Source organism: Homalodisca vitripennis, chromosome 5 (genome assembly GCF_021130785.1).
Source record: "Homalodisca vitripennis isolate AUS2020 chromosome 5, UT_GWSS_2.1, whole genome shotgun sequence".
Taxonomy (NCBI): domain Eukaryota; kingdom Metazoa; phylum Arthropoda; class Insecta; order Hemiptera; family Cicadellidae; genus Homalodisca; species Homalodisca vitripennis.
In genome coordinates, this window is record NC_060211.1 from 105,245,943 (window position 1) to 105,271,969 (window position 26,027).

Genomic DNA, 26,027 nt, shown 5'->3' on the forward strand with positions numbered 1-26,027 from the left:
AATTTATTTAAACATGGAAGAGTATTAGAAGAATATGAGCTGTTTGTAGGAAAATAGTGTTTTATGCGAACCTTACGTGCAAATTTTAATGCATCATCCACTAAATTGATTTGGTCAAATTTGGGGGTAGGGCAAAAGGTAAGGCCTTTTTTCAAAACACTTATATCCCCTTCTGTGAGTACACAATTAGACAGATTTTTCAATGTTTGTTTGATTGTCTTCAAAAAAATTATTAGGGTCAGTATGATGGTTTTTTATGTTATAGGTTGGTTTAGATTGATCAGAGAGATCTACTTTGGGATTTTCATCTTAGAAAAAAATGGAGTTTACAGGCAATATTGCAGAGCCTGACATTATATCTGAAATAATTTTGTGTCTAAGATCAAAGTCAACATTAGAAGATTTCGCACTACACCAAAGATAGCTTAATTTTTTATACAAGTTGTTCATTTTTTTCTTCATGAACGATTCTATTGTCAATAAGATTGTTAATCTCCGGCAGTGGATTTTTTTCCATTAAATTCTGTAATAATCTTATTGTATATACATCTCAGCTCATTACCATGTTGTTTGCAAATTCTTTTGTATGATTGTAACACTAAATTTGACATCATAAAGCTTGTTTTAAGAGCTAGTATGTTAACGTCATGATGAAGAATAACAGGCAATCCAGATGTAGGTAATTTTGTAACAAAACCTTTTGGACATACGCCTAAAAGAAGGCATGTACTGATAAACAAATATGACAGTTCAGCTTAGAAATTTTCATGGAATGAAATTTAAGTTGTTTCATTAAAAAGTGGTAACTGTCTGATCTATTGATATTCATAATGAAGAAATTGAAAAACAAAAACGATGAAATAAACAAAGGTGTATCAAGATAACAAATCAGAAACAAAATTTAAATGAAGAGAATATAACTATTTACCAGAAAGGTTTTTTTTCAATCTTCAAAGAGAGGTTAGGTGCCAAATGGCTCACACATTTACAGAAACAGGTTATTACTATGTATAGTAGCTTATGTGTGGTAGTAGTAAAAATATCCAAACTATCACATGTATAATATTTAAAATTAGTTCAATTTCCTAAAATGACACTTGTGCCTGCTTTATGAGCCATGTTCTGGCTCGCTGTCTTTGTTTGTTCCCTTGGTATTTATGCTTGGAAAGTTTGAATATCTGGAAACCTGATACAATACAGTGTATGTCCTTCCTTTCTAAACTCTTTGTACTATACCATCTTACTTCCTGGGTTAAATCTAAGAATTATAAAAACTTATATACCTAATCAATATTGCATTCCTTATAAATGCAAAATGGACCTGCTACCACCTTAAGGTTGTTTTGTTACTACAAAAATGTGCACTTTGTGTCTGGTAAATTGCTTTGTGATTCCATTTGCAATAGTCATGGGTTCACTGTACTCACATGTTTCCTCAAATTATAGTCATGGAGCGAATGGTTTGTCGAGTCATATTAATGCCTGGTCCATCTGTTTTTACTCCTTAAGCTACTGTAAGTATGCTGTCATATAATATCAAAGGAAGCCAATTTTGAGTTACTTACCTGCACACATTCAAAATTTTATTCATCAAATTGAATTTCACAACAGTTTTTAGATAAATAATATCCAGAATAAACAAAATAGGAAAAGTTAGATCATAATACTGTATAATATTTGCATTACATGGCTACCTCATGAAACAATTTGAATTTTCCATTTTTGAAATGTATACTAAATACTAATAATATATATATATATATATATATACAGGTTGGCTTTTTTAAACAGGCGGAACCCTTAGACCAGAGAGAAAAATACTTTTTAGCGCATCTTTAAGGCACAATATACATGTATTTACCAAATTTCATGTCTATCTTTTATGGTTTTTGCTGGACTTTGGATAGTTAGTCAGGACATCTTTTTTTATATACAGGGTGGCTTAAATAAAACGGGACACCACTTGGAATCTTATGATTTGTTCATCAATAAATAGCTTCTTTAATGATGGTCTTAATTAAAAACCATTTAGAGCAATTCGGTAAACCTTTCCTAAGGTTTATGCTGTCAATTCCTCTCATTTGTAAAACCTGTTTCAAATTATTGCATTCTTCCAATTTTGCATTTTGATCCTGAAATTTTCTGTGACGGTTTCTGTTGTTACATGTTCTCTCTGGGGTCACTTTAATCTTAGCACAAGGGATCTTTCCTTGATTTCCTCCAACCTGGACCTGGACTGAAGTTCTACAGTGTCTCTGCGATTTTTCTTTGGTATAGAAGCTTTTCAGGCTTGCATAAGTTTATCTTTGTCTGAACAGCACCCTTTCAATAAGTGATGAAGGGTAATGTTGGTCATAATTGAGATAATCAATCACTCTTCAGTTTATTATCATACAAGAAATACTGAAATATTAGTACATTGCGAATTTGACTTATAAATAATTTTTAAATTTGAAGAGCAAGTATCAAAGTTTAATTTCAATAATCTATGTTTTAAAAGTTTGGAAAACGGAGCACATACTAAAATTGCCACTTGCCATTCCACCATCTCCAGGAGGTCAAGAAAACGCTATAGATACATAACAATTATTTATTAACTATTTTTTAGTGTAGTAATTAGAGGGAATAAATGGCAGTTTACAGACGGCAACCGGTATGATGGTATCTCTGACCTTGATCTGCAACTTGGTACCTGGTACAGCAAGGCTAGCATCCACATACCCCATGGCGATGTTGAGTCCAAGAGAGGGGGAGGGGCATCCACTGGTCACTTTCCCCACCTCTTTCCCCTCCAGCACAATGGAAGCTCCAAGGCGAGCTGGGGGGCCCCGGCCTTCACTCTTCAGCCCAACCCGTCTTTGTGATGGCTTTTCTTTCAGTTCATTCAATATGATGTTTGCTCCAGGAAAGTCTTTAGTTTGCCTCCGTCTCTTACCTGTATTCAGTTACAGAAAAAAAGCAAAATTTATAAATTATATTTTGATAAAATTGACTGTTGTCCAAATTGGTTATTGTGAATCAATTAAATTTACTGTAATTTAAGTAATCTTAATGCTGGTTTAAAACATTTTATTATTTTCAAACTAAGTTGGTAGATTTGTTTCTGAACATTACCATTTTCATTATTTGTGTCTGACAGGCAATAACTTTTATTACGTAATATTATTTACTTTGTAAGTCAAGGATTACCAGGTTTGTTTGAGATTGTTGTATTATATATTTGGCCACTTAACAAATTCAGTTTTTTTTCTATTTGAATATTATTAAATAATTCTTTTGACAATGTATTGTGTAAGAATATGTTATCAGTACATGTTAACTGCATAAAATTGTAACATACAAACATATAATCAATACTAAAAAAATACTAAATTTTGGATTAGAAAGAAGTTTATCTTAGTATTTAATAAGTATTAAATGGGTCTTTTCAATATTGAGTGCAATAAAATTACAAAAGAAACAAACAGTATATCAATTCTTTCTCCTGCATAATATAGATTTATTACATTCAATGGTTTTCTCTCATATATATTAGCGTTAACATGTTTCAGTTATTTTCAAATAAGATCTCGGATATAGTAGATTTAATATTTTTTTATTTTTATTAAAATAAAGACAGCTATTTTTCATTATTTTTATTTGTTTACTTACTATGGAAAAATATGAAACAATAAATGAAAACACATATGAGCTTTTTTGTTTAATTTATTTAGCTGGCTGAGCATTAGTGTAGTCTATACCTTGTAGACTTGGAAAAGTTTCATTTCAAAAGTGCATTGATGCTGGAGGGAATTATTTTGAACATACCTAATTTTTGTAACTTAAAATTTGATTTGTAAGTAATGTTTCTAGTAGTTAACGTTATCAGTTTTGTGATTAACTAATTCCTCACTTCTGTAGAATGTAAGGTTTCAAGCTTTATTTCAATAAATTTTAATTGTTATATTTAAATTAAATATTGAATAATTGTTTTAGAGTATATTATATAAGTTATTAAAATGCATTATTGATGAAATATTTATGTTTGAATGATATCAATATGGTTTAGGGTACCAACCTATAGTCCAGGCCAATGCTGCAGAGACTGGAGTTGTGTTTTCATCAATATCATTCCCATACAAGCACAAACCTGCTTCTAATCTGAAAAGTAATTTACACATTTATTTAATGTAAATTTTATTTAAAAATGTGTTCTCCATACTTGATCAACAATGGCTTTTAACTTTAATGTGTAGTTTCAAGACATCTTTAAATTACTTCATATTCATAACAATTCCATAACTCTTCATTTTTATTTTCCAAAATAGAAGAAATATTGGCCTCACCTATTTTAGTTATTTGATTTATTATTGCCTCAAATAAATGGTTTAAAACATGAAATTCACAAAATTGCATGTAAAGCTTGTGTATAACAGCTGTAGTTATTAGTTCAGTGTACATGCTTAGGGCAACAGTCTAGTTTTAATGAAATTTGACATTAACCTCACCTCAAAGTGTCTCGTGCACCCAGGCCGGCCAGCCTGACTGGTGCTATGTTAGACTTGAGTATGTCTTCAACCACCGCTGTGGAGAACCGGGCGGGGATGGAAATCTCAAAGCCGTCCTCTCCTGTGTAACCACAGCGGGTCAACCGACAGCCCTGCACACCACACACGGTGGCGTTGCTTGTACTCATGAAATACAGCTGAGTAACATCCATGTCTACCAGAGGCTGCAGCACCTGCCATGCCTGAGGACCCTGGAGAGCCACTAGAGCTCTCTCCTCCGGCTCCAGGAACTCTACTGAGACATCCTTGTTAGCTTTGCGGAACTGCTCCTGGTAATGAAACACATTACATTTCATGGGTATTGCAATGCATTAAACTATATTCTTCAATTACAAGAATTCATTCCTTTTATAAGTAATTAAGGTTTAATCTTCAATTAGTCATTGTACTCACTTAGTATAGAATTAGTTCCTATGTCACACTATTAATAATTATAGTTTCCATACAGGGGCATTTGTAATGGAATTGGATTATTAATACAAGGGTTGAAAGTAAGTAGCCGAAGCCTCTGATTGCTGAACGGGTGGGGGTAGTAGTGCGATCGGAATAGTGCTGTGCAGCTACATTCATCAGTACACCTCTGGCAGTGTTATAGTTAATATCATTAAGCTGTTCTAAGTCCTCTAAACTACTGTGACAAAGAAACTTCTATATTGTGAATGAAGAATATGGTGGTTTTCTTAAATTGCTTAGTTACTGGTAATGAAATATGATTTTTTTTCTGTCAATGTCAAACAAAAAACAAATATCAACGGAGTGAGGTTACAACTCATCACGATGAAAACTGCCATGATCATTACTGTGCATAGCGGCATAATGTTATTCAATTGGTTTTAAAAAGTTTGTACATAGATTCAATAAGTTGATGTATTTCAGATTTGAAGTGATGTCAATTTGATGAGAGTGGTAGATTATAACGCCAATTTGCTGTGTGTCACCTTCACTTTCCTTGCGATAATTTGCTGAAAGTCAGTTCTTTAGAGTTATTGACTCACCATGAAGTTGTACGCCCCTTGTCACCAGTGGCACGTTGTTGTACCATGTTGCTCATCATGGTATCGGTCGCCATCTTGCCCAATGCTAGCTGTATTCCCTCGGTATTACTCAAAAATTATTAGATTTGAACGTCTCTGGTGTTATCACCAGAGACAAGTCTGTGTGTATGTCAGGGTTCCAAAATATGTTAAGTAATGATTACAAAATTTAACATCACTCCACACTTTTTATAAAAGGGATATTTAAAGAAAGTCAAATCAAGTGACCACGAGATTAATTTATTAAATGTCACACTCTCAACACATATTATAATTTCACTCACCTTGCAGTGCTTTGATAATTTTAAAAGTCTAAACAATATCCCATCCTTGATTAAATTTCAATATACTATACAACAGATCATTACTATCCCAGGAGAACTAACACAACCTCCTTGCTTCGAGTCTGGTGTAAGAAGAGCGAATCTCCGTATAAAACGACGGATACCGACTCAAAACAATACTCATCCCCTCTCTCGTTCAAATCAGCGTCTTCACGAAGAAATTTAATTTAATTCTTTTTTTATAATTGTCGAAATTTATTACGTTTACTATAATTAATCAATTTAAGTATTTCTATTTTCTTTTTATTATTATTTTTTCAAAGCTTTTTATTTAAATTTTTAGCAACATGTGCTTTATGACGTCATCAATATACAAGTCATTCATACCACAATTGCTTTTCTGCGTAATTCTATTTAATGTTTTTGTAAAACACGAATTTTGGTTATGTTTACTTCATTTTAATTAATCAAATCTTTTCCCGAATAAAGTTCAATAAATTTCTTCGTTATTAAATAAATCTCAATTCCGACAACATGTGATTCACTGACGTCACAGTCTGCCGATTCATTGACGTCACAGTCTGCCAATTCCCCGCGAATATTCAAATGTCGTAATTTGACCTGTTACAAAGTGATTAAATATGAATGTTTTAAATATATTTCCAAATATATAGTTTACTAGTTGTTCTTTCAAATGTATTTAATAAAAAAACTCACATCACATTACATAAAACAGTTGGACTATACATTTTCTAGAAGTTTGAAAGCTTTAAGTGTAAACTTGAATGGAGTAGATAAAAATACTATTGAATAATCATTAAAGAGCTACTAGATTAGTACCACTTTGCTGAGATTTAGATTAAATTCATACCACACAAGGAGACAAACAGTTGTGAAAACAACAACCACATACCTGAGCTTTAAGCATTAATGATTGATCATTATCTCTTCGACTTGCATTTGATACAACATAAATATATCCTTGTGATGTTTTACTAACGATAAGATCATCAAGTATTCCTCCAGACTCGTTTGTAAACAAACTAAGGCAACCGCCATCGTCAGGCAATCCTGGAACATTAGATACAGGTAAACACATATTTCCGTTGTTTAGTTATAACAAGATCACTGATTATTCCTCCCAGCTTGTTTGTAAACAAATTAAGGCACCTGCCATTGTCAGACAAACCTGAAACATTAGATTCAGAGTTGGCTACAAGACAAGGCTTTCTACACGCTGGACGAGTTCTTCTCATGGAATGATGAACCTGACTGTCTAAAGAATTTTGTTAAAGACACTGTAACATATCTTAGTGATATTGTTAATAAAGAATATTATCTATTGTCTAGTCAGGTATACATACTTCCACTGTTTAGTGATAATAAGATCATCACTTATTCACCATGATTCATTAGTGAATAGACTTATGTACCCAATATCACCAAACCTGCAATTCAGAAATACTTTATTTGTTGTATTCTACATTATATTAAGTGTTTAGCATTTTATAATTTGTATCTTTACAAAAACTCTTTTAGAAATCAGGAAACAGAAATGCTTCATTCTTGAATGTCAAGTACAGAAATATTGTCATTTTTTTTAATTTTAAACAATGTAATTGTATATCAATTTAAAAATATATATGCATGTGATATTTAAACACTGTGTTTTTTTAAATAAAAAAGTTGTTTAGGTTATTAAAAGATGGGTGAATTTCTGTGGAAAGTGAGTCACGATCTGGCAGACATGCAACACTCAGAATCCTGCAAACATTTAACATGTTTGTGGAGACATCAACAAAACAATGTCAACTGAGTGTATAGAAGTTGGAAGGTCTTTGTATCTTAACATTTGCAGTTTGTGAAATTTACATGAAGATTTGAATATGAACCATGTTTCTGTGAATTGTGGGACTGCCAGATTATGGGTCACTCTTTAAAATGTAACTATCTTGAATTGCCTAAATCACTATTTTACTAGATATTACCAATAAACTTCCCGCCAAAAGCTTAGTATGCCATAGATATTATCTCTGAAGCATAATAGCGAAGTATCCCAACAAAATTTAATACAAACTCTGTGCTATAACTTCAGTCATAGTGAAATGTAATGCAAGTACATGTAATAACATAGAAAAGAGAGCGGTGTGACTCACTACCTGGACAGAGCACAGAGACAAGAAAATACATGGTGATTGTCTAGGAAGGGATTCCCCTCCATCCCCATAACTCGTCTAAGATGTTTGATTATGTCACAATTGCCTAGCAAAGGGAGGTCAAATACTTTCCAAACTATCCTCGTGTTGTGCTGGATGTGTAAAGAGGTTGTCTAAGTATTATCATGAAGAAGTCAAATGAATGAACTGTTAGTTCTTGTGAATAACAACCCTCCCCACCTATCCTTTTATTCTCAATTTGCATTAAATTCTACATGGTTCTAATCCTATTGTTGCTTTGTAAATGAGTAAGAGTGTTATGTAGCGTGTTTAACACATGTCTGATTGTATCTGACCACGTTTCATATTTTGTGTTGTTTATAAGTTTTTATTATCTTTAGAAGTCAAGCTTCAAATTCATTAGAGCTATGAAAATCCCTATATTGTAAGTATTTATTTACGTTTGTAGGTTACATGAATATTTTATAAATAAACTTAAATAACAAAATATTGAATAATTGTTGCAATAAAATACCAAGTGAGCACTAAAACCTTAAATATCTACAATAAGAAGAAAGCACCAATATAATAATGTGTGTACCTTTAATGTCTGCAGTACAAAGGCTCTCGAAGAAGTCGACTCTGTCTGCCCCATGAATCTGAGTTTGTAGCATGTGAGAGACATCGAACAGAGAGCAGTGTGAGCGGGTGTGACGGTGTGATGTGGCGATACCGTCACTCCCGTACTGGACTGGCAACAGGAACCCGGCAAAGTTCACCATCTTCCCCTTGTTAGTGACGTGTAGATCGTACAGTGATGTCCTTCTGCCATGGTCACATGTACTGCTCTGTCTCCGAACATAACTTAGAGTTCCTAGTAATTTCAGTTTGTGGTGAACTTTAATTTATTGTGGAATGTATCACTTTTAAAATAGGAATATAAACTGAAGTAATGCACAAAAACTCTCTCCAATTAATATATTTTTAAACACTTAGTTTCAAAAGTTTTATTCATCTTTAATTTGTCAACATTATTAATAAACCAGGCATGAGTAATAATTTTTCAATAAATAATAATAAATTTAGTTTTTTCTAATGTTGAATTATTTATCTTGATTATTAAATTTTAACCAATTTATATTGTTATTAGTACATTGGTTGTAATTACAACAGTTACATTAGTGTGAAACTCCTAAAGAATATAGTAGAATATGTAATTTAAGAGTACATCAAGAGCTTAATATACCTAACAATAATTCATAGGTTGGGTGATATAAATTAATTTAATCAATTTTTATCATGCTTGGTGGTTTATATCATCCAGAAATACTTGTTATTAACAAATTTTACTGTGTAGGCTTTGGTAATAAGTAAAAATTTATTTACTTTGAATTGAATAATAGAAGTTTGATTTTTTACGACAGAAAATATGTTACATATAAATACTGAATATGTCAATTTAAGTCAAACATTCCAAATAACATATTATTATAATTTTGAGTGTGCTAAATACTATTATGTTTATATTAATGTTGACCATACAAATTTCATTCACTCAACATACAGTTGTATTAAGTATTCATAACCAAATTTATTGTATGGTTAATACTGAATATGATTTTGCATATTAGATTATTGATAACAAGCTGTATAAACTTATTGCTTACCAGAAACAGATACCTTGGAATTGACTAAAGGTCCCAATCTGGCAATCAGGAATGTTCTACAGGTTATGTGAGACATGATCATCCATAAACTGAGCCTGTTTCATAGTTTGGCAGGAACAGATAACCTATCAGAGTTGACCTATGGCCTAGGATAGCTGTTGGCTGATTGATAATACTTTTATCAAGCCCTGCAGTAAACAAGCAATTACGATAAATTTTTATTTTTATAATGTAACATAGATACTGATAAAGGTAAAAGTATAATTTTGTATGTTTGCTGACTATGCTGTGGGACACATATATTATTAAAAATAATAGAATTCAATTTGGTTTAATGACAAAGTGTATAGGTATACTTTTTTTTAAATTTGTTGGAACTGATATACAGAATGATTAAAAAACATTTCTTTTGTTACTTAACATTGATGAGTACAATATTTTGATGAATGGAGTTATTAAAAATATGTATTTAATACTTTGTAAGTAATATCAGAGACAAAACCTATTCAGAGCATTATAGCTAGTGAGTAGCGTTTAACAGTTGATACAAAATAGTTATTTAAGAAGTGAGCAGAATGATGAGCACCATTTATCAATGTATCTTTGATATTCATCTGATTGGGTAGGTGACTTCTTTTCTAATACTATCTTCCTTTATACGAGTATCTTTCGTTTTGTTGCTAAAACTTTCTTGTACTCCATTGTTATTTTCTGTGTTGTTAGAAATACAAATTCTGATTATTTTTTATGTGTTCATTTTAATATTGTAAAAACATTAAGTATTAACAATCAAAATGTTTACAAACAATTTATAAAAATGTATGTGCATATTAGTAAAAATAATAAACACTAATAGTTTCCTTTCATCTACTGCTTAAACAAATAAATTTGCTTTTTTTGTTTCATTCAATAAAATTTTTTGTTTACCATTACTTTACTATGAAAACAAATCTAATTTTACTGTCAGAAACAAAATTGACTGTATTTTCTATAAGTGTCACAAGTTTGATGTTGATTGGTTGGCAAATAAAGATAAATAACACAATTACTTAAAAATACACACACAATCGCTTGTATAATTACACAGTAACGTGGTGCGACTTTTATGCATTGTGAAAAAGATGTAGATGACATATTACAACATGACTAAATAAATATTTAGAGAGGTCAAAGGATATATGTTAGCATATAAAATCATGATTTTTTTAATGTTTCATGTCTCATACTGATTTATACATTCTATACCATCTATGTATACTCCACTTGTGTTTTTCAGTAAGACTAATGCGGGCTATGTATAGCCCGAATTGTATTCTTGGACAACATACTTTGCATCCTATAAATAGCCCACTCATCCTAAAAGAGTTAAGTAAAGGATTCTCAATAAAACTATATCAGTATTTACATGGTTTATTTACATAAATGTATTTTATAAACAAAACTAACAATATGAGACAGCTTTAATATCTAAAATGTATCACATCTAGGCCATTTTTATAAACACAATCTTCTACATGTATGAACCGACAATATTGATCTAGGCCTATACACTTTGTCTTAATAAGAACAATTTTGATTACATCAGATTCCACAACGTTTTCAATACAAAAAAATAGTTATCATTATTTAATGACTTACATAAAATTTATATCATATAAAATTTAATTTTATATTGTCAACAGTTAAAATTTACTTATAAATACAATTTGATCTAGTGTACTTTTCAAGAAATAATAATATTTCTCATAATAGTGAGTAATCTGTAAGTAAACTTACTTACCATATTATCCTACATTTAATAAAATGTACTATTAAAGCTCAATAAAAGTAATTATAAGAATATCACAAATCAGCTTTATACCATACTTGACAATGCTTTCTCTTCTGTTAAATCTAGGAACATTATTTTGAAACGAAAATAAAGGTTAAAGTACCACAAGTTAGATTTAGTGGAGTGAGAAAAAATAGCACATTTCCCACCTTTCTCCCTCCATCATTAACAATGTACAAGATGTTCATTTAGTCTCAACCACAGCTCAGTCCAAACTACAAGTCATTAAAATACACTGATAGCAAGTAGTCAAACGTAAACTAAAATCTTTATGTTTCACATATCGTTACCCCAAATACGAAGTAGAGTAACTGCCATGATTTATAAATGATATTTTTCAAAGCCTTGACATGTAACCATCTGAAAAAAGATTAACAGCATGATGTAATGACTTCTTATTCAAGTAGATAACGATGCATAATTTAAGTTTTACCCTCCTGAAAAATTGACTATCACCACTTTGTGTTTGGGGCAATGATATATGAAAAAAGAACCACTTATGAACATACAAGAAAATTTGGAAAAGTCGCAAAGAAAACTAATATTTAAAAATAGTTTAAATGTATCCATTAATTTCTATTTTCAACAGATACATCAATTTTTAAATTAACATCTTATTTAAGATTCAAGACATGCATTTGTTTTGGTTAACTTTTTATTTATTTAATAGTTGTTTTACTTTATATGTGATAATGTTCTCAATTAGAAAAATTGTACACCATACACAATAAAATATTTTTAGAAGTAGTTGTTAGATAATACTGATTTAATATTTTATCTTTAACCCCCAAAGGTCTCAGGGTTGAATATCTTGAAGTGCTGGTTTAGATAATGTCCTACATGATTGACACACAAGACCCATGATTAATGTTGGTCAACTGGTTAACCTGACTGCATTTATGATGATCAAAAGAGGTTTGGAAAATCTGCTTTATTTGAGATAAAGATACGTCTCGGATGTTTTGGTTGTAAAACAGGTACTATTCGACTAAAGAACAATAAACTTACTGACTTTGGATGGTTATTTTTATTATTTTCTCCTCTTTTTATATTTATGAAGAATGCCTCTGCAGCAAACAGTTTTGACTAGATGACTAAAAAATCACAAGTTTCAGTATAATGGCTGATATATTTCAAATAACTATTTACAGTCTCTTGGAAGTTTTCTGGAAACATAAAACATACATTTGTTGAATTTTCAATGGTATGTTTTACAACAATTTATAAAATCCTAATAAATTTGTGCCATTAAATTAAACCCTTTAACCACCACGCCTGAGATATGCCATGTAACTGTAGTTTTGTGAACAATCAGTATTCCCGAGTATAGTCGTTTTCATTTTATCGGCTGTTATATTGTGTTATTTGGTTTTCTGTTATGTTAGAAATGTCTAGAATATAGCTGTCCAGTTGGTGGTGCTGTCTTGTGGACATTACTCAAACTATTTGGATGCCATGTGAATGTGTCATACCTGAGTTCGGGAATGGTTACATTGATATTTTACAAGGTGTTTTTCGATGTTTATTCATAGTTGTGTGATAGTGGTAATATGTTGTAATTACTTGACAAATTGACAATATTTGAGATAATTGTACACATTTTTAGTTGTTTAATCTATTTATTAAACTTTAAATAATGTGTTTAATGTGTTATGTAAAAAACGGGAAAAAAATACTTAGCGCTGGGGGGTCTTAGTAAGTAACTAGGCCCGGCACACACGTGTTACCGCGAATCCAGAAACGAGGCAGTTAGAGGGTTAATATAAAGAATAAAAAGTTTCACATTTTTTTGAAGTTATTGTAGATTTTATAAATAAGTATAAAATCAGCTTCTTTTAAATATTTAAGAAATTATTTTGTCATATACATATACTGCATTACTGTTATAAAAATACATATTAAAAATTTTAGTATTGTTCATTAATATTTCTTGAAATGAAATTAGGCTGTTTTGAAAATTTACAAATTTAATGAAAACACATACTTATATATACATGTTTAATAAAGGAAAACAAAACAATATTATGAAGCATATAGACAAAATATAATAACAACCATTGGTTGAAAATATATTTATATTTCTGACAACATTAATATACAATAAATTATGTAATGCGTTGTATATAATAGTTTTGTGAAAACCCATAAATGGGTGAAATTAGAGGAAATTAATGGACGTAATCATTTTGTGGATTAAATAAATGTGTCACACCGACAAAAGCCATAAAATGCCATATCTACCAGCGCTGTACGCTAGTTAGTTTTAGGGTGCTGTAGGAGGGGAGGGTTTGCTTAAGTTGGCTGGTTCTCAATGGAGCAGTACAAGCAATGTTGTACAGAATCGATGGCAGGTAAGTAACAAATGTAAGTAGGAAGCAGAATTAATGTAGACAATCTAAATATTATGAGTCAACCTTAGAACAACTGTAATTTTTATAGGGTGCTGTTCTAGAACAGAACAATCCATTATCACCTGTAAGAATCAATAGACAATTTTCATTAGCAGACACAGACTATACATTGATATACTCATCAACTGTTTTACTTGTTATCTATTAGGCTTTAAAAACAAAATTTCCGAAAACAATTTTTATTATTTTTTGCATTATTTAACATCACCAAATAGTTAGAACATTGGAACTTTGTTCTTTTCAAATTAATGTATAAAACATGACTTTCATTACAACATAATATAACATTATATACATACATATATGTGTATGTGTATGTATGTATGTCTGTATTTTTCCTTGTAACCAAATGTTCTATAAAAGGGATCATTTCTATAAAAATTGTATTTAATAGTCAAAATAAATTTTGAATATTTTGTATATTATTTCACTTATAACTTCAACTAATAATTAAACAAAAAAATTATGAATATAAAAATAAATGCAGACATAACCTATTATTATTCAGTTGATGGGTTTGTAGTTACAGGGCCAAAGTTGAAATCTGGCTGACGCCAAATCTGTCACAAATATGCTTCGGATCCATTAAAATTTGATTGGCTAAGAAGACAAAGAAGCTTGAGTAGGAGATTGATATCCTACTGAGTACTTTGGCCTGACATTAATAAGGGATCTGGCACTCCTACTGGATGTAATACTGACTTGAAAAGGTAAAGTCAATTTGAAGAAGGACCAGAGTGGTAAAGGTTGCATTCTCCTAATCGAAGAATATAAATCTCAATTTTTGAAAATACTAAAATAAATCAGCTAGTAATTGGTTTATATCAATAGAGCCAAATTGGTATCATTTTGAATAGAGGAGTGTAATCAGTCAATCACCCTCAAATTTCTCCTTTTTCTGTACTTGCTTTGTTTCATTTCTGGTTGTTGCACAAATAAACAACTGGTGCTCTGCATAGGAGAATCAACAGAAAGAAACAAAACAAAAGATTTGAATATTCTGTAGGGGTTGCATTTTAAATTTTTGTACAGTCAAATTAAAGCATTATATCCTATTCAGTTGTATCCCCCATTGATTGGCCATATTTACAGGTTATTTGTTTTCATAAAGACCTTCTTTGAGTTTTGATTAATTAAAGCCCATATTTGTTGAACTATTATTGAAGAGGTATGCTGCATTTATATGTGAAGTAATGTATTACTATATTTTCATTTAACGTTCTAACAAAATAGAAAAGTATGGTATGAATGCTGTGTATAATTAAGTGGTTTAATATTTTTGGCATTGTAAGTTGAAGAAACATTGTTCATAAATAATGTGTGAGAATTACAGTTTTCTTGTATTTTTAAATTTTCGAAGTGAAGTATTATGTATAATGATTCAATGCAGTATTTGAACTAGTATTATATTTCATACAATTTAAAAGTACTGTAATCCATGTTATTTTATTTCTAGAAAAAGACTGGATTCCTTAATAAATAACTTAAATAATTCATTTAATTACCATTTAAACTAAATAATACTTAATGCTTTAAAAGCTAAGTAAACTATTATTTTTATTTATTAAACTGCATTAACAGTTTTGTAGCAAAATAGTAAATATTTATAGAAAAATAGTAATCACAAAATGGTAACTTTTTGGCACCTTAAAATATTAAATGATAATATTTTGTAGGTAAATTACTTGCACTTAATACGTAGCTCCTTACAATTTTCTAACAGTTATGAAAATAAATTAAATTATATTTAATGTTCACAGCTGCAATGTTGCAATACAATTTTACGACTTGCTAACTTTCTTTGCGAGAAAATAAACATATTTGATATGTTATCATTTCACTATCGATTGAGTTAAGAATTACCTGTACCTAACTAATACATTTTCAACTACTATCAATAGATATTGTACTGTTTATTGAAGTATTATTTGTTATCTTCTCGTTGCTCAGTAAATGCTCAGCAGCTGACTGCAGATGTGGGGGTTGCTGCTGAGCCTGACTCTGCTGCTGCTGTTGCTGTTGTTGAGACGCTGGCACGTTTCCACAGTTAGAATCTTCAATAGCTTTCCTCAGCTGAAATGTAGTTTATTACCATTTAGTAAAGTTTTCTGATAAAAATAATAATAGTTACAACTTAAAAATAGAAAATCACTATTTCATTAGATGTGACCACATTACACCTACAATATGTTTAAACATATATTTCTGAAAACATTTAATCATACTTGGTCATCAAACTAGCAATTTCATTTTCCTGAACATCCATTTTAAAAGAAAATAAAGAATTCAGTTGAAATCTTGAAAAATAAGAGAATAGCAATTTTGAATTAAAAACTAGTGTTTATTAATAACATGACTATGACAGTGTCACTACTACTACTATATATATCATAGTAAAAAGTGCCTGATAGTAAGGGCGTTAGTATTAGATAGAATATTTTTAATTTTTTAAATATCTGTGGCATAAAAGTTAAAAAGCAAAAAAAGCCTGCACAAAAATAGTCCAATGATGACATTAGAGGTGGTGGTGCCAAATCACTGCTGACCATCTATGGTCAGGTTACTTGACGTTGAAACGTATCAGTAATTATTGTTCATACACATAAAACTGGTGACAGTGGTTGGTGTAGGGTGTAGAGGGGGGATTGAAACACAACAGACTCCATTTGACTAATTTGGCATGGGCTGCTCTAGTAACAATTTGAACACAAAATTTAATCAATATTTTATTGGTGGCCTGATAAATTACCTCTCTAATTGTTAGGATAATTGTAACATTTAAATTTATATTTTAGGTTAAATGTAATGAAACAAATTTACACATTAATAGAAGGGCTTCAATATTTTTTAATATTGACCTAACATACTATGTAAATTAGGTCCAACTTTATGAATTTTCTTTAATCATATCCTTATTTATTTATTTTCACAAGAACATTAATATAACTCTTCACTGATAAATTTGATAGCAATATACCAGATTTCTACACGAATTAGACAGTGGCAATGGAGGGATTAACACACCCATAATGGTCAGCTATAACTATTATGATTTTACTGTGATTGAAAACTTTGTATTAGTATACATAAAATAAGTAATAACATGTAGATGGGTTTTTCCTTATAATCAAACAATAAAAACATCTAACCTCCTTGAGTGCGACAACCCCAATGAGTTTGCCAATAGCTGTCACGTAAGCATGGTTTACTCCAACTAAGGAGAAAATGGAATGGACTTTCAGCAGCGAAGTTTTCTCCACCAGTTGGAAAGGAGCAGGATCAATGTGGCAATGATCAAAGGTCACCTTCTGGTTCATTTCTTCTTCCTCCCATTGTTTCTGATCTTCAGGTGACATGTCGATCACTCTTTCTTTGGGCTAAAACAATGAAACAAGTTTGATGATGAAATGTTGGTTATTTGTTTGTAATTTTAAGTTAGTAACATCTGAGGAGAATGGAGAGTGTTGATGGTTTACCCAACTGATAGTTTGGAAAATATTGAAATATTTGTTAATGATGTTTCAAAGGAATTGCGTTTCATACGACTATTATGTTTACATCGTTATCGATGGTGATTGGGAAATTTTAAATAAAGAAAATAAGATTTGTATAGTGACAGAGAATTAGGATTAATATTATTAACCAACTTTGAGAATGAAAACTGACCAGTTGAACTTTCTTGTAGGGCCCCGGGCTGGCTGGGGTCATGATCATGGGATTTGGGTTGTGTATTAGACCCTCGCACCTTGGCAGCTCGACTCCTGCTTCAGTGTCAGGCTCCACATCCTGCAGGGTGGCAGACTTGTGGAATATTGCCTCAAATGCCATACGGATCCTGAAAAGTAATTTGTTTTTATTTCAATCTTTATCTTGATGTTTATTTTCCACTGTTATTATTTGATATTTAGGATGAGTTGTTATACGTAGTGCGATACTGTAGGAAATATTACTGCATGAATACGTATGTTTTTATTGTGTGAATATAAATGCACTTGTTCAAAATTTATGTAACCATTATAAAGTTTATCATACCAGTTTTTACTTTTCATACTTAACATTAATACAATTGTATTTTCAAAATAACCATCACTATGAAAAAGAATGTTGAATAAAACCATGACTTATATTGAATGGCATGTTGAACGCCTTTATACAGTTTAAAAGCATACTAAACCAGTAAAATTCATGATTAAAGTTGTTTCACTGAGTTATTTTATGATATAAAAGGATGTGTTCAGATTAGAATTGCATATAAACCAATAGTCAAGAATCAAGAATTGTATTGCCATTGACAATTTTACATTGAATAGACAAAGTCAACTTAGTTTTTTTTATTACACAAACTTGTTTGATTTTAAACATTGTTAAAATAAAAAGAATAAATCAGTAGTTATTACAGTGTTGAAGAATAGTGATTTTACACAACTATTTGGGAAACCAATGTTAACTAACCTGCTCTCGGCTCCAGTCACTGTTGTGTAAGGTGTTACCGTAGGAGTTAGAACAGGACTGAAGTTCCTCAGATTAAAGGAGTTTGTTTTCTTGAGAATAGATTTCTTTGGTTGACATCCAAATATGGGAAAGTGGGGCTTAAACATAAAAAGAATGCAATGACATACAAATGTGATAACATAGATTTTCTTATCAGAAGATGTAAGTTAAATATCAGTTCTAAACCATTCATATTATCAGATAATCATATATTTTAATATTCATTAATGTTAAGACATTGAAAATCCATTTTTAAAGTGGAACAGTTTTGAATTTGAGATGACTTTATAATTCAGTTTTAAACTTTAGCCCTCAGAAACGGTGGCCAACAGCTAATCTATGTGCTTTATGAATTCATTATTGGTGTGTATGGTACTGGATAAATGAGGATTTTAACAAAACCTTTAATGGTTGTTTCAAATCTATAGGCATTCTAAATGATTATCATACAATTTGTATCGTGGTACCTGCAGTCCACTGTCCAGTTCTTGGTTGCTCATCTGTTTGACTCGCAGAATGTCTGGTGCTGGGATAACCTCAAACCTGGATGGTCGCCTTTGTCTCTGCTCTGACTCTCTCCTCTTTTTCTCCTCCTCTCTGGCTCTAAATACCAGAATTTATAATTAAAGAATCTTGTCATACAATCTTCTAATTCAATCAAATTATTACTATTATCTTGATACTATATTATTATGTAATCAAGGACAGTTATTTGGAAGATTGGAAACTAAGGTGTGATGGTGTTATTTGGTAGATATCATTGTACATTGTTCCTTGCCTGATCCTTTGCAGTCCTGGGGGATATGTTTAAAGACAACCTAAACAATGAGGGGAGTGCTAGTTCTGTATGTGTTATGTACTTTTTTCAGAAATGTGGCGTATTTATGTTGACCTGATATTATTTTTGTTGAGTTTAAAGTAAAATGAGTAATTATTGTGGTCTTTTTTGCAGTGAAACCCAAACCCAGGAGGACACAATATACAGAAATCATAGTCTCCAGAATAAATGTTTAGTATTTGTGTATGATTTCATATTATGAAGATATATTTAAGTAATATGATCAAAATATATATTACTTATTTCATGAATAGTCCTGATAAAATAACTACTAAACATTTCAACAGTATCTTTTGGGTACAGTAAATCCTTCCTCCATTCTAAAACTGTAAAGTTTGTTACAATCTTGATGTTTTTCTCGCCAACTGTTTTCAATGCTATTCTGGAAACAATAGAGGAGTTTTCAATTTGATTTCTGATCAAAATTTATTTATAATTTACTATTGTTTGGATTTTTTTTATTATTTTTGTTATTTTCTTCTTCCAATATTTATATTATTGTTTGATTTTTTGTTTCTTTATTTCTGTACTGTATTTAGATTTCTTATATTTATTTCGGCTTCTTTTCAATCATAAGATATCCAATTGCGTTTCTTCTATTTCTATTTTGTATTTTAATTTTGTATGCTCTGTTTAAAAAAAAGAATGTGTGCCTTCTTGAATTAGAAAAATGTTCTATACATTATATGGACAGAAGATGCTACAGGAAATTTCATTTAGCTTAGTCCATTTTTCAGTTAAAATCTACTGAAATCTCTTAAAATACTAAGATAACATTTTGATGAATATTCATGTACTTCATAGATACAAACAAAGAAACATATAAGGTCTTACATTTCACAATTCATCCCACTGGTAATTTTTCAGTACTAACAATTGAAATCTTTGGAATTCCACAATCAAATGCTATGGAATTTGGAATACAAAGGATAGTTAAAAAGCTTCCGAGATTGTTATCTCATTCAAAGATGAGGCAACAATGGTAGTGTTTATACTAGGCCATTTGGTTTGTTCTTTCCATTATTGCAGTAAAAATTATTTCTGACAAAGAGTTGTGTTTATTCATTGGGTTTTCAAGCGCTATCTTAAAAGCAGTGTGACGAATCTTTTGGATTAGAGTAATGAAGTAAGCCAGATGTCATATCTTAATATGATTTTCTGTAAGTTGTAATTTCCAACAGCTATATCAATCATGTTCCTGGACAATATTTACTATAACTTCTTTTTGTTCAGATGAAATGTTCAAATTTTCACAAAAAGTTATACTTGTTCAAATCTGTATGAAGAATACTCTTAACACTTGTGTACAATCACATGTTTTTATTCAACAAAATAAAATTTCAGAGGCAACATTTATTTAACTGGTTAAGCGCATAAATGATGAAATGTTATCAACACTGAAATTTGAATTGGAGGAAATGGATGGAGGTCTAGGTAAAATGTTCAATATTTGTATAATATTCACAAAAATGCTTGTTACTCATAAATTGTGTTTTTTCACTGCATTCTTTTTATATACTCTTTTCAACTTGTCAACTGCCTCAGAAGGTGGTTTCTCAAGTAAAATGCAAAGTTTGACTTCTAAATCACAGAGCAAGGTCAGAAACAACTTCAGCTCTCAATTCCAGTGATTAAAAGACATATTGGAACTTTAACCAGCAGGCTAACAACCACAGGAAGAGATAACATCAGCAAATGTCTGCTTGAATATAAGTAATACTTCCGTGATATTTTCGATTCTATTTCATAGACATTCATTTTACATTGAAAATTCACACAAGAAACAGCTAAGCCGTCAGATGTAAGAGCTTCACCTACTGATGGCTTTTTAATGGGAAGAAGAGAAAAATACCTACACATCCAAATGCCCATGGAGATATTCAATTAACCCTCAAAGGTGCTCATAGAAACAGTTTCCCTTTCAAACTTTAGGGTTTCCTCACACTGACCTTTAAATTTTAGAAGTGTAATGATAGTTAAGTGTTCAAGAGATTTTGATATCTTCCAAAGACCAACAATTATTTCAAAAATGTGTGGGTGCCAATTATAAAAATATTTGCCTGTGACACTTTGTAACCCAGGGAGTTGTATAACAAGCAGCTGATAACAACTAGCAGCTTATATATTGGAAATTCAATCATGTCAAAATTTGTAGATTGCATGATGCATTATACAACATGCTTTACAACAATGAGATTCAAATAAGCCTGAGATGTAAACTATAGGACTGTAATTCTCTAATAAAAGCTTTTGAATGAAACATTTGTTTTTAAATTAGATAATTTTAAAAATAACATGGGTCATTGTAAAGACATAGTATGGCTTATCACATTCACTGCATTATAAATCCCTTGAGATTCATATTAAAAATTGACGTCTATGCATTAATAAGACATTCATCTCTTTGATATGAAGTGCACTTATGATATCATAGCTGGTAACTATCAGTCTTAAGATATAAGTTTCTTTGTATGGTATTTAATTTAGCTGTGTATGCATACTGACCTAGAACACTGTTTTGTGCCAGATTGAATGTTTATGATTTGTAACCTTTGGGCATTGCGTAATACAGCTAGTGTTATATGTACTCAATCAATTATGTACCACTCAATTAGGACTACTACCTTTTTTAACTATAACAATTAAATTTGTTTACAATTAACAATTATTTCAAGATTGTTTATTTTTTGATAGTTGAGCCTAATTCATTGTATGTCTAAGGAGGAGGTAGATCATCAGTCTAAATGGCTAAGACAGAAACGTTCTAGGCTACCTGGATAGAGAGAGGGAGGAAGAAAGAAGGGAGAGGGATATTGCTGAGAGAGTCCCACTTTCCAGTTAGTTGTATTTATCTTCACCACTTCCGATTACCTCTCCTAAATATTGCTGTATTTGAATATTTTTACTCCCATTCGGAACTGGTATCCAAGAATTCCTGTACTATACACAAAAACCTCCTTCAAAAACTGCCATTAATCTTACCTACTTAACACAATGCCATGACAATCAGATCTGATTGGCAAAAATTGCTAAGTACCTATCCAGTCAATAATTGTCAAGTTTTTAAAAGTTATTTATTTAATTAATATTTTTCTATTTTGCTGAACTGCATTGTAATTAGTTTACCACGTTCACTGTGGTGGACACATCCTACTACTATCCCGGCTGTCCTAAAGTTGATACGCAACTAGTGTCACAGTGAAGGTGTTAATATAAAAGTATTACAGTGTAGATCAGATAAAATAATTAAGGGGTGCAGTTTTGTTTCTTTGGTTGAAAATAATCACAAAGTAATCGGTTCTAGCTGTTGTCCATTTGAGTCCAATCTCTAGGTTACAAACAATCACTGAATTTTCATACCATAAAAGTTAAGTGACTAAACAAAAGGTTAAAATTTGAATCAGTAAGATATTAATGAACGTACAAAGACAAATATTTTTCAACACATTTAGATTTATTACTGATTATACTACTAAAGAGACAAGGTGATTCATATAAGAAATGCTCTAATTTTTCTAGTTTCAAAGTGATACATTCAAACTTCAAGGCTGATTTTTAAAATATAAAGTAAACATTTGCATTGTAACAGTTAACATTTTCTTCCACCTATATGTGTTTCTAAACAACATTAGTACTATATTTATAACAAGTTTTAAGCACCACCATTCTATGATTTATTAATTTTAATATAAGTAATTATACGGTTGTTCTTTTGTAGTTTTATTATAATAATCACATGTCTTGAGTAGAATATTAAAAAACATATATTTTACTCAAAATATAAGGACATTAGGCAAATGTATATGGTTTTGTTATAAAGTTTTCTAATAATCTTACATAGAATTAATATGTTCATTCCCACAGCTTTCTCCCTTAAAGGATCCTTGCACTTGCTTCCAGAGTAACAGAACATTCAGGATGGGTAAAGTTGGAAGAAGAGGCCGCCAGCTGTTGAGATCCCATCAGGACAGATAGCGGACTTTATCTCAATCTCAGTCATGTCACCTTGGATGAAGGAAATGCTCATCAGATTCCCTCATCCAGGCTAGCAACAGACTCTAACACCCTCTGCAGTAGACTAGACCTATTGATCCACGTTTCCACTCCAATATCTTGACATTTGTGGTTAATGATGTGCCGCTTCCTGGACGTCCATGGGGTTGCTCAGATAAAAGTGACATATGGGTTTATGCTGTACTCAGCGTAGGTTCAACTAGAAGGTAAGCCATTCAAAAGTGAAGCCTCCTGTAGATTCCCAAAGCTTGACAGTAATAATTTGTGGACCCACTCACAATATTCTGTCACTTGAAAATTAGTGAACATTTATTACCTTACTTATGGTACATGTTCACTCCAGCCTGAATAATTAAGATTGGATACTCCTCCCTCTCACTATTTCAGGAAAGCTCCTCATTAAATGGAACTAAGAGAATTACCGGTGGTTGACCAAGGGCCAAGGTCATTGTTTAGCTTCTAGATAGCAATAGAAAACAATTAGTTCCATAATATTTTTTTGATAATGGACCCTTAAAAAGATGTACTCTTTGCAAGATACACATACTTTATATAATTCCATAAAAACATAATATAAATAACAACTTCCTAATTAAAAAAAAACCCAACATTGTATAATGGTATTTATAGCTAATAATACACTGAATGAATTTAAGTTTTCCAATGCTCTAGAAATATCAATTGAGTATACGTTATTACTGGTGGCATTCCTACCTTTCCTGAGCCTCCTTCTGCCACTGAGCCACTACTTGTAATCTTCGCTCTCTGCCCACGTGACGCTCAATAACTTTTATCAGTTCAATCCTCTGGATGGACCCCAGTAATATCATTGTATCTGGAACAGTAGGAATATAAAATAAAAATATTTATTTTTAGTGCAAATGAAACAGATTGATTTTAATTAAAGGCAATGTTAAAATTAATATTATCATTATTGGTTTTAATCAACAAATTTTTGCATGGACAAGATAAATTTGTAAATAAAAGATCAAAATATTCTAACATTTCGACATCCATACCACATTGGGCTTCCATTTAGAAATATATTTTAACACTTATTCCATGGTCAGTCTTCGCTAATGCTTCCCATTTTTCTCAGAAGTCAGTCTTGTTTTTGTGTGGTCTCCCAGTTATAAGCCAGAAACTTATTTACCTTATATAATGCATTTGATACTAAACATTGTTGTAAATGAGTTTTGAAGTATAAATGTAAATGAGTGTAGAGGCATTTCTTATTGCATTGGGCAATCTCATAATAAAATGAACCCATGCCTTTGTAGACAAGTATTTGTTAATCACCGTGCTGTATCGCCCAGGCTGGTAGTTATTTCTGTCTCAAGTCTTGTACAAATAAATGTCTCGGCCCATGTTCATGGCACATTCAGGCATACAATACAACATTGTTTCCAAAATATAGTAGGCAGAGTCAACATTTGCAGCCTTTTGAAAGATGGCCTGCATAACTCACTGAACTTAAATTTATCAATGGTGCGAATTAGTTCCTTCTGAATTTTGGACATTTTTAACAATTGATTATTTGCACAGGCACACCACAACACCAATCCATAAGTAAGGTAGAGATAAATCATTTTGAGCAAACATGATCAATTTGAACATTTCATGACAAACCTTCATCAAGGTACATTCCAAAGAATTTCAATGAATGGACTTCTAGTATTGTATCTGGCAACATGATGATAGGACCATACTCAAAATCTACTGAATTCAAAACATAGTATTTTGAAGAATTTGTCTCTAGACCAAGACTGTAAATGTGTGGGACAATTTTGTTGATTCCAAAACGGTTTCAAAATTTTGTTGAAACAGAGTTGTATCATCAGCATACTGCACTATTCTCCTGTGTGGCAGTGATGGTGTTAAATATCATTGACGTAAAGCATGAAGAGAATTGGACTGAGAATGGATCCTTGATAGACTCCATAAAACAATTTTTATAGAATTGGAAAAGTGATTAGAGATTTGGCCAAACTTCATTCTTTGACTTAGAAATGAACTAGAGGCACACTTTGAATGCCATGGAAATCTAATCTGTCAGTGTATTATGGTCAACACAATTAAATTCTCTGAATAAGTCGAGAAACACACTTAGAGTGAGATTTTGAATTTCCAATCCATCTACAAACATATGAACAAGACTCCTAATTACTAATTCTGAACATGACTACATTCTGATCAAGTCAAGTAATAGAACTTTTTTTTAACATGCATTTTTTTATGCATGTTTATGTTAGTTTTGATTAGTTTAGGCAATATTTCAAACTATACAGTAATGGTTTTGAGCTTGTATAAAGTTAATAAAAATGTATAAACAAAAAGCTGAAAAATTGCTGTTAGTAGGTACAAAACAATGGTTTACCATTGGTAACATACAAGTTGCTGAGTATGAAAAGTATTTCAAAATAGTAATGATTTTTAGAAATGTCATTACAAAGAAAGGCAGAAATTACATTCTGGAACATCATTAGTAGGTTGTTCTACAAACAATTTCATTTAGTCTTTTTATAACTCTAACACATTTGTTTTTATTAACCTAGAAGAACATATTATCAATCAATAGAAATGACTAAAAATTCTCTAGAGATGGTGATATCTTCCAATGACCAAATATAATTTCAGGAATGCGTTCTACTCTGTTTATAAAGAGTTGCTGGTGACATCTCGTCAAACTGTGAGGAAATTTATTTGACGTGCGCTAAGAATAATACTATACTACATACCATACATAGTATCAAT

General features: G+C 31.1%; 2 protein-coding genes across 8 annotated transcripts in view; both read right to left on the minus strand.

Annotated features, from left to right (window-relative positions):
* Positions 1-2,576: 2,576 nt before the first annotated feature.
* LOC124362641 (aminomethyltransferase, mitochondrial) lies at positions 2,577-9,839 on the minus strand. The gene is made up of 6 exons (XM_046817321.1): positions 9,689-9,839; positions 8,623-8,895; positions 6,779-6,936; positions 4,488-4,816; positions 4,058-4,140; positions 2,577-2,935 (listed from the first exon to the last, which is right to left on the minus strand). The coding sequence occupies exons 1-6, from the start codon at positions 9,768-9,770 to the stop codon at positions 2,598-2,600; spliced, it is 1,263 nt and encodes a 420-aa protein (XP_046673277.1). The 5' UTR covers positions 9,771-9,839; the 3' UTR covers positions 2,577-2,597.
* A 3,680-nt stretch (positions 9,840-13,519) lies between these two features.
* LOC124362642 (chloride channel protein 2) overlaps positions 13,520-26,027 on the minus strand; it is a 153,010-nt gene continuing 140,502 nt past the window's right edge. For all 7 annotated transcript variants that reach the window (XM_046817325.1, XM_046817327.1, XM_046817326.1 and 4 more), the window contains exons 15-20: positions 23,988-24,108; positions 18,889-19,024; positions 18,383-18,519; positions 17,597-17,765; positions 17,080-17,307; positions 13,520-16,003 (exon numbers count right to left, since the gene is read on the minus strand). In XM_046817325.1, the coding sequence (XP_046673281.1) occupies positions 15,815-16,003; positions 17,080-17,307; positions 17,597-17,765; positions 18,383-18,519; positions 18,889-19,024; positions 23,988-24,108 (980 nt within the window). In that variant the 3' untranslated portion in view covers positions 13,520-15,814. The remainder of the gene's footprint in view (positions 16,004-17,079; positions 17,308-17,596; positions 17,766-18,382; positions 18,520-18,888; positions 19,025-23,987; positions 24,109-26,027) is intronic.

Excerpts from the sequence above, each read along its gene's own strand:
- LOC124362641 (XM_046817321.1), bottom strand. The coding sequence starts at position 9,770 with ATGATCATGTCTCACATAACCTGTAGAACATTCCTGATTGCCAGATTG. Across the intron at positions 8,896-9,688 it reads TTCCAAGGTATCTGTTTCTG|GAACTCTAAGTTATGTTCGG; the intron begins GTAAGCAATAAG and ends TGAAATTACTAG. Across the intron at positions 6,937-8,622 it reads TTGTACTGCAGACATTAAAG|GATTGCCTGACGATGGCGGT; the intron begins GTACACACATTA and ends CTAATGTTCCAG.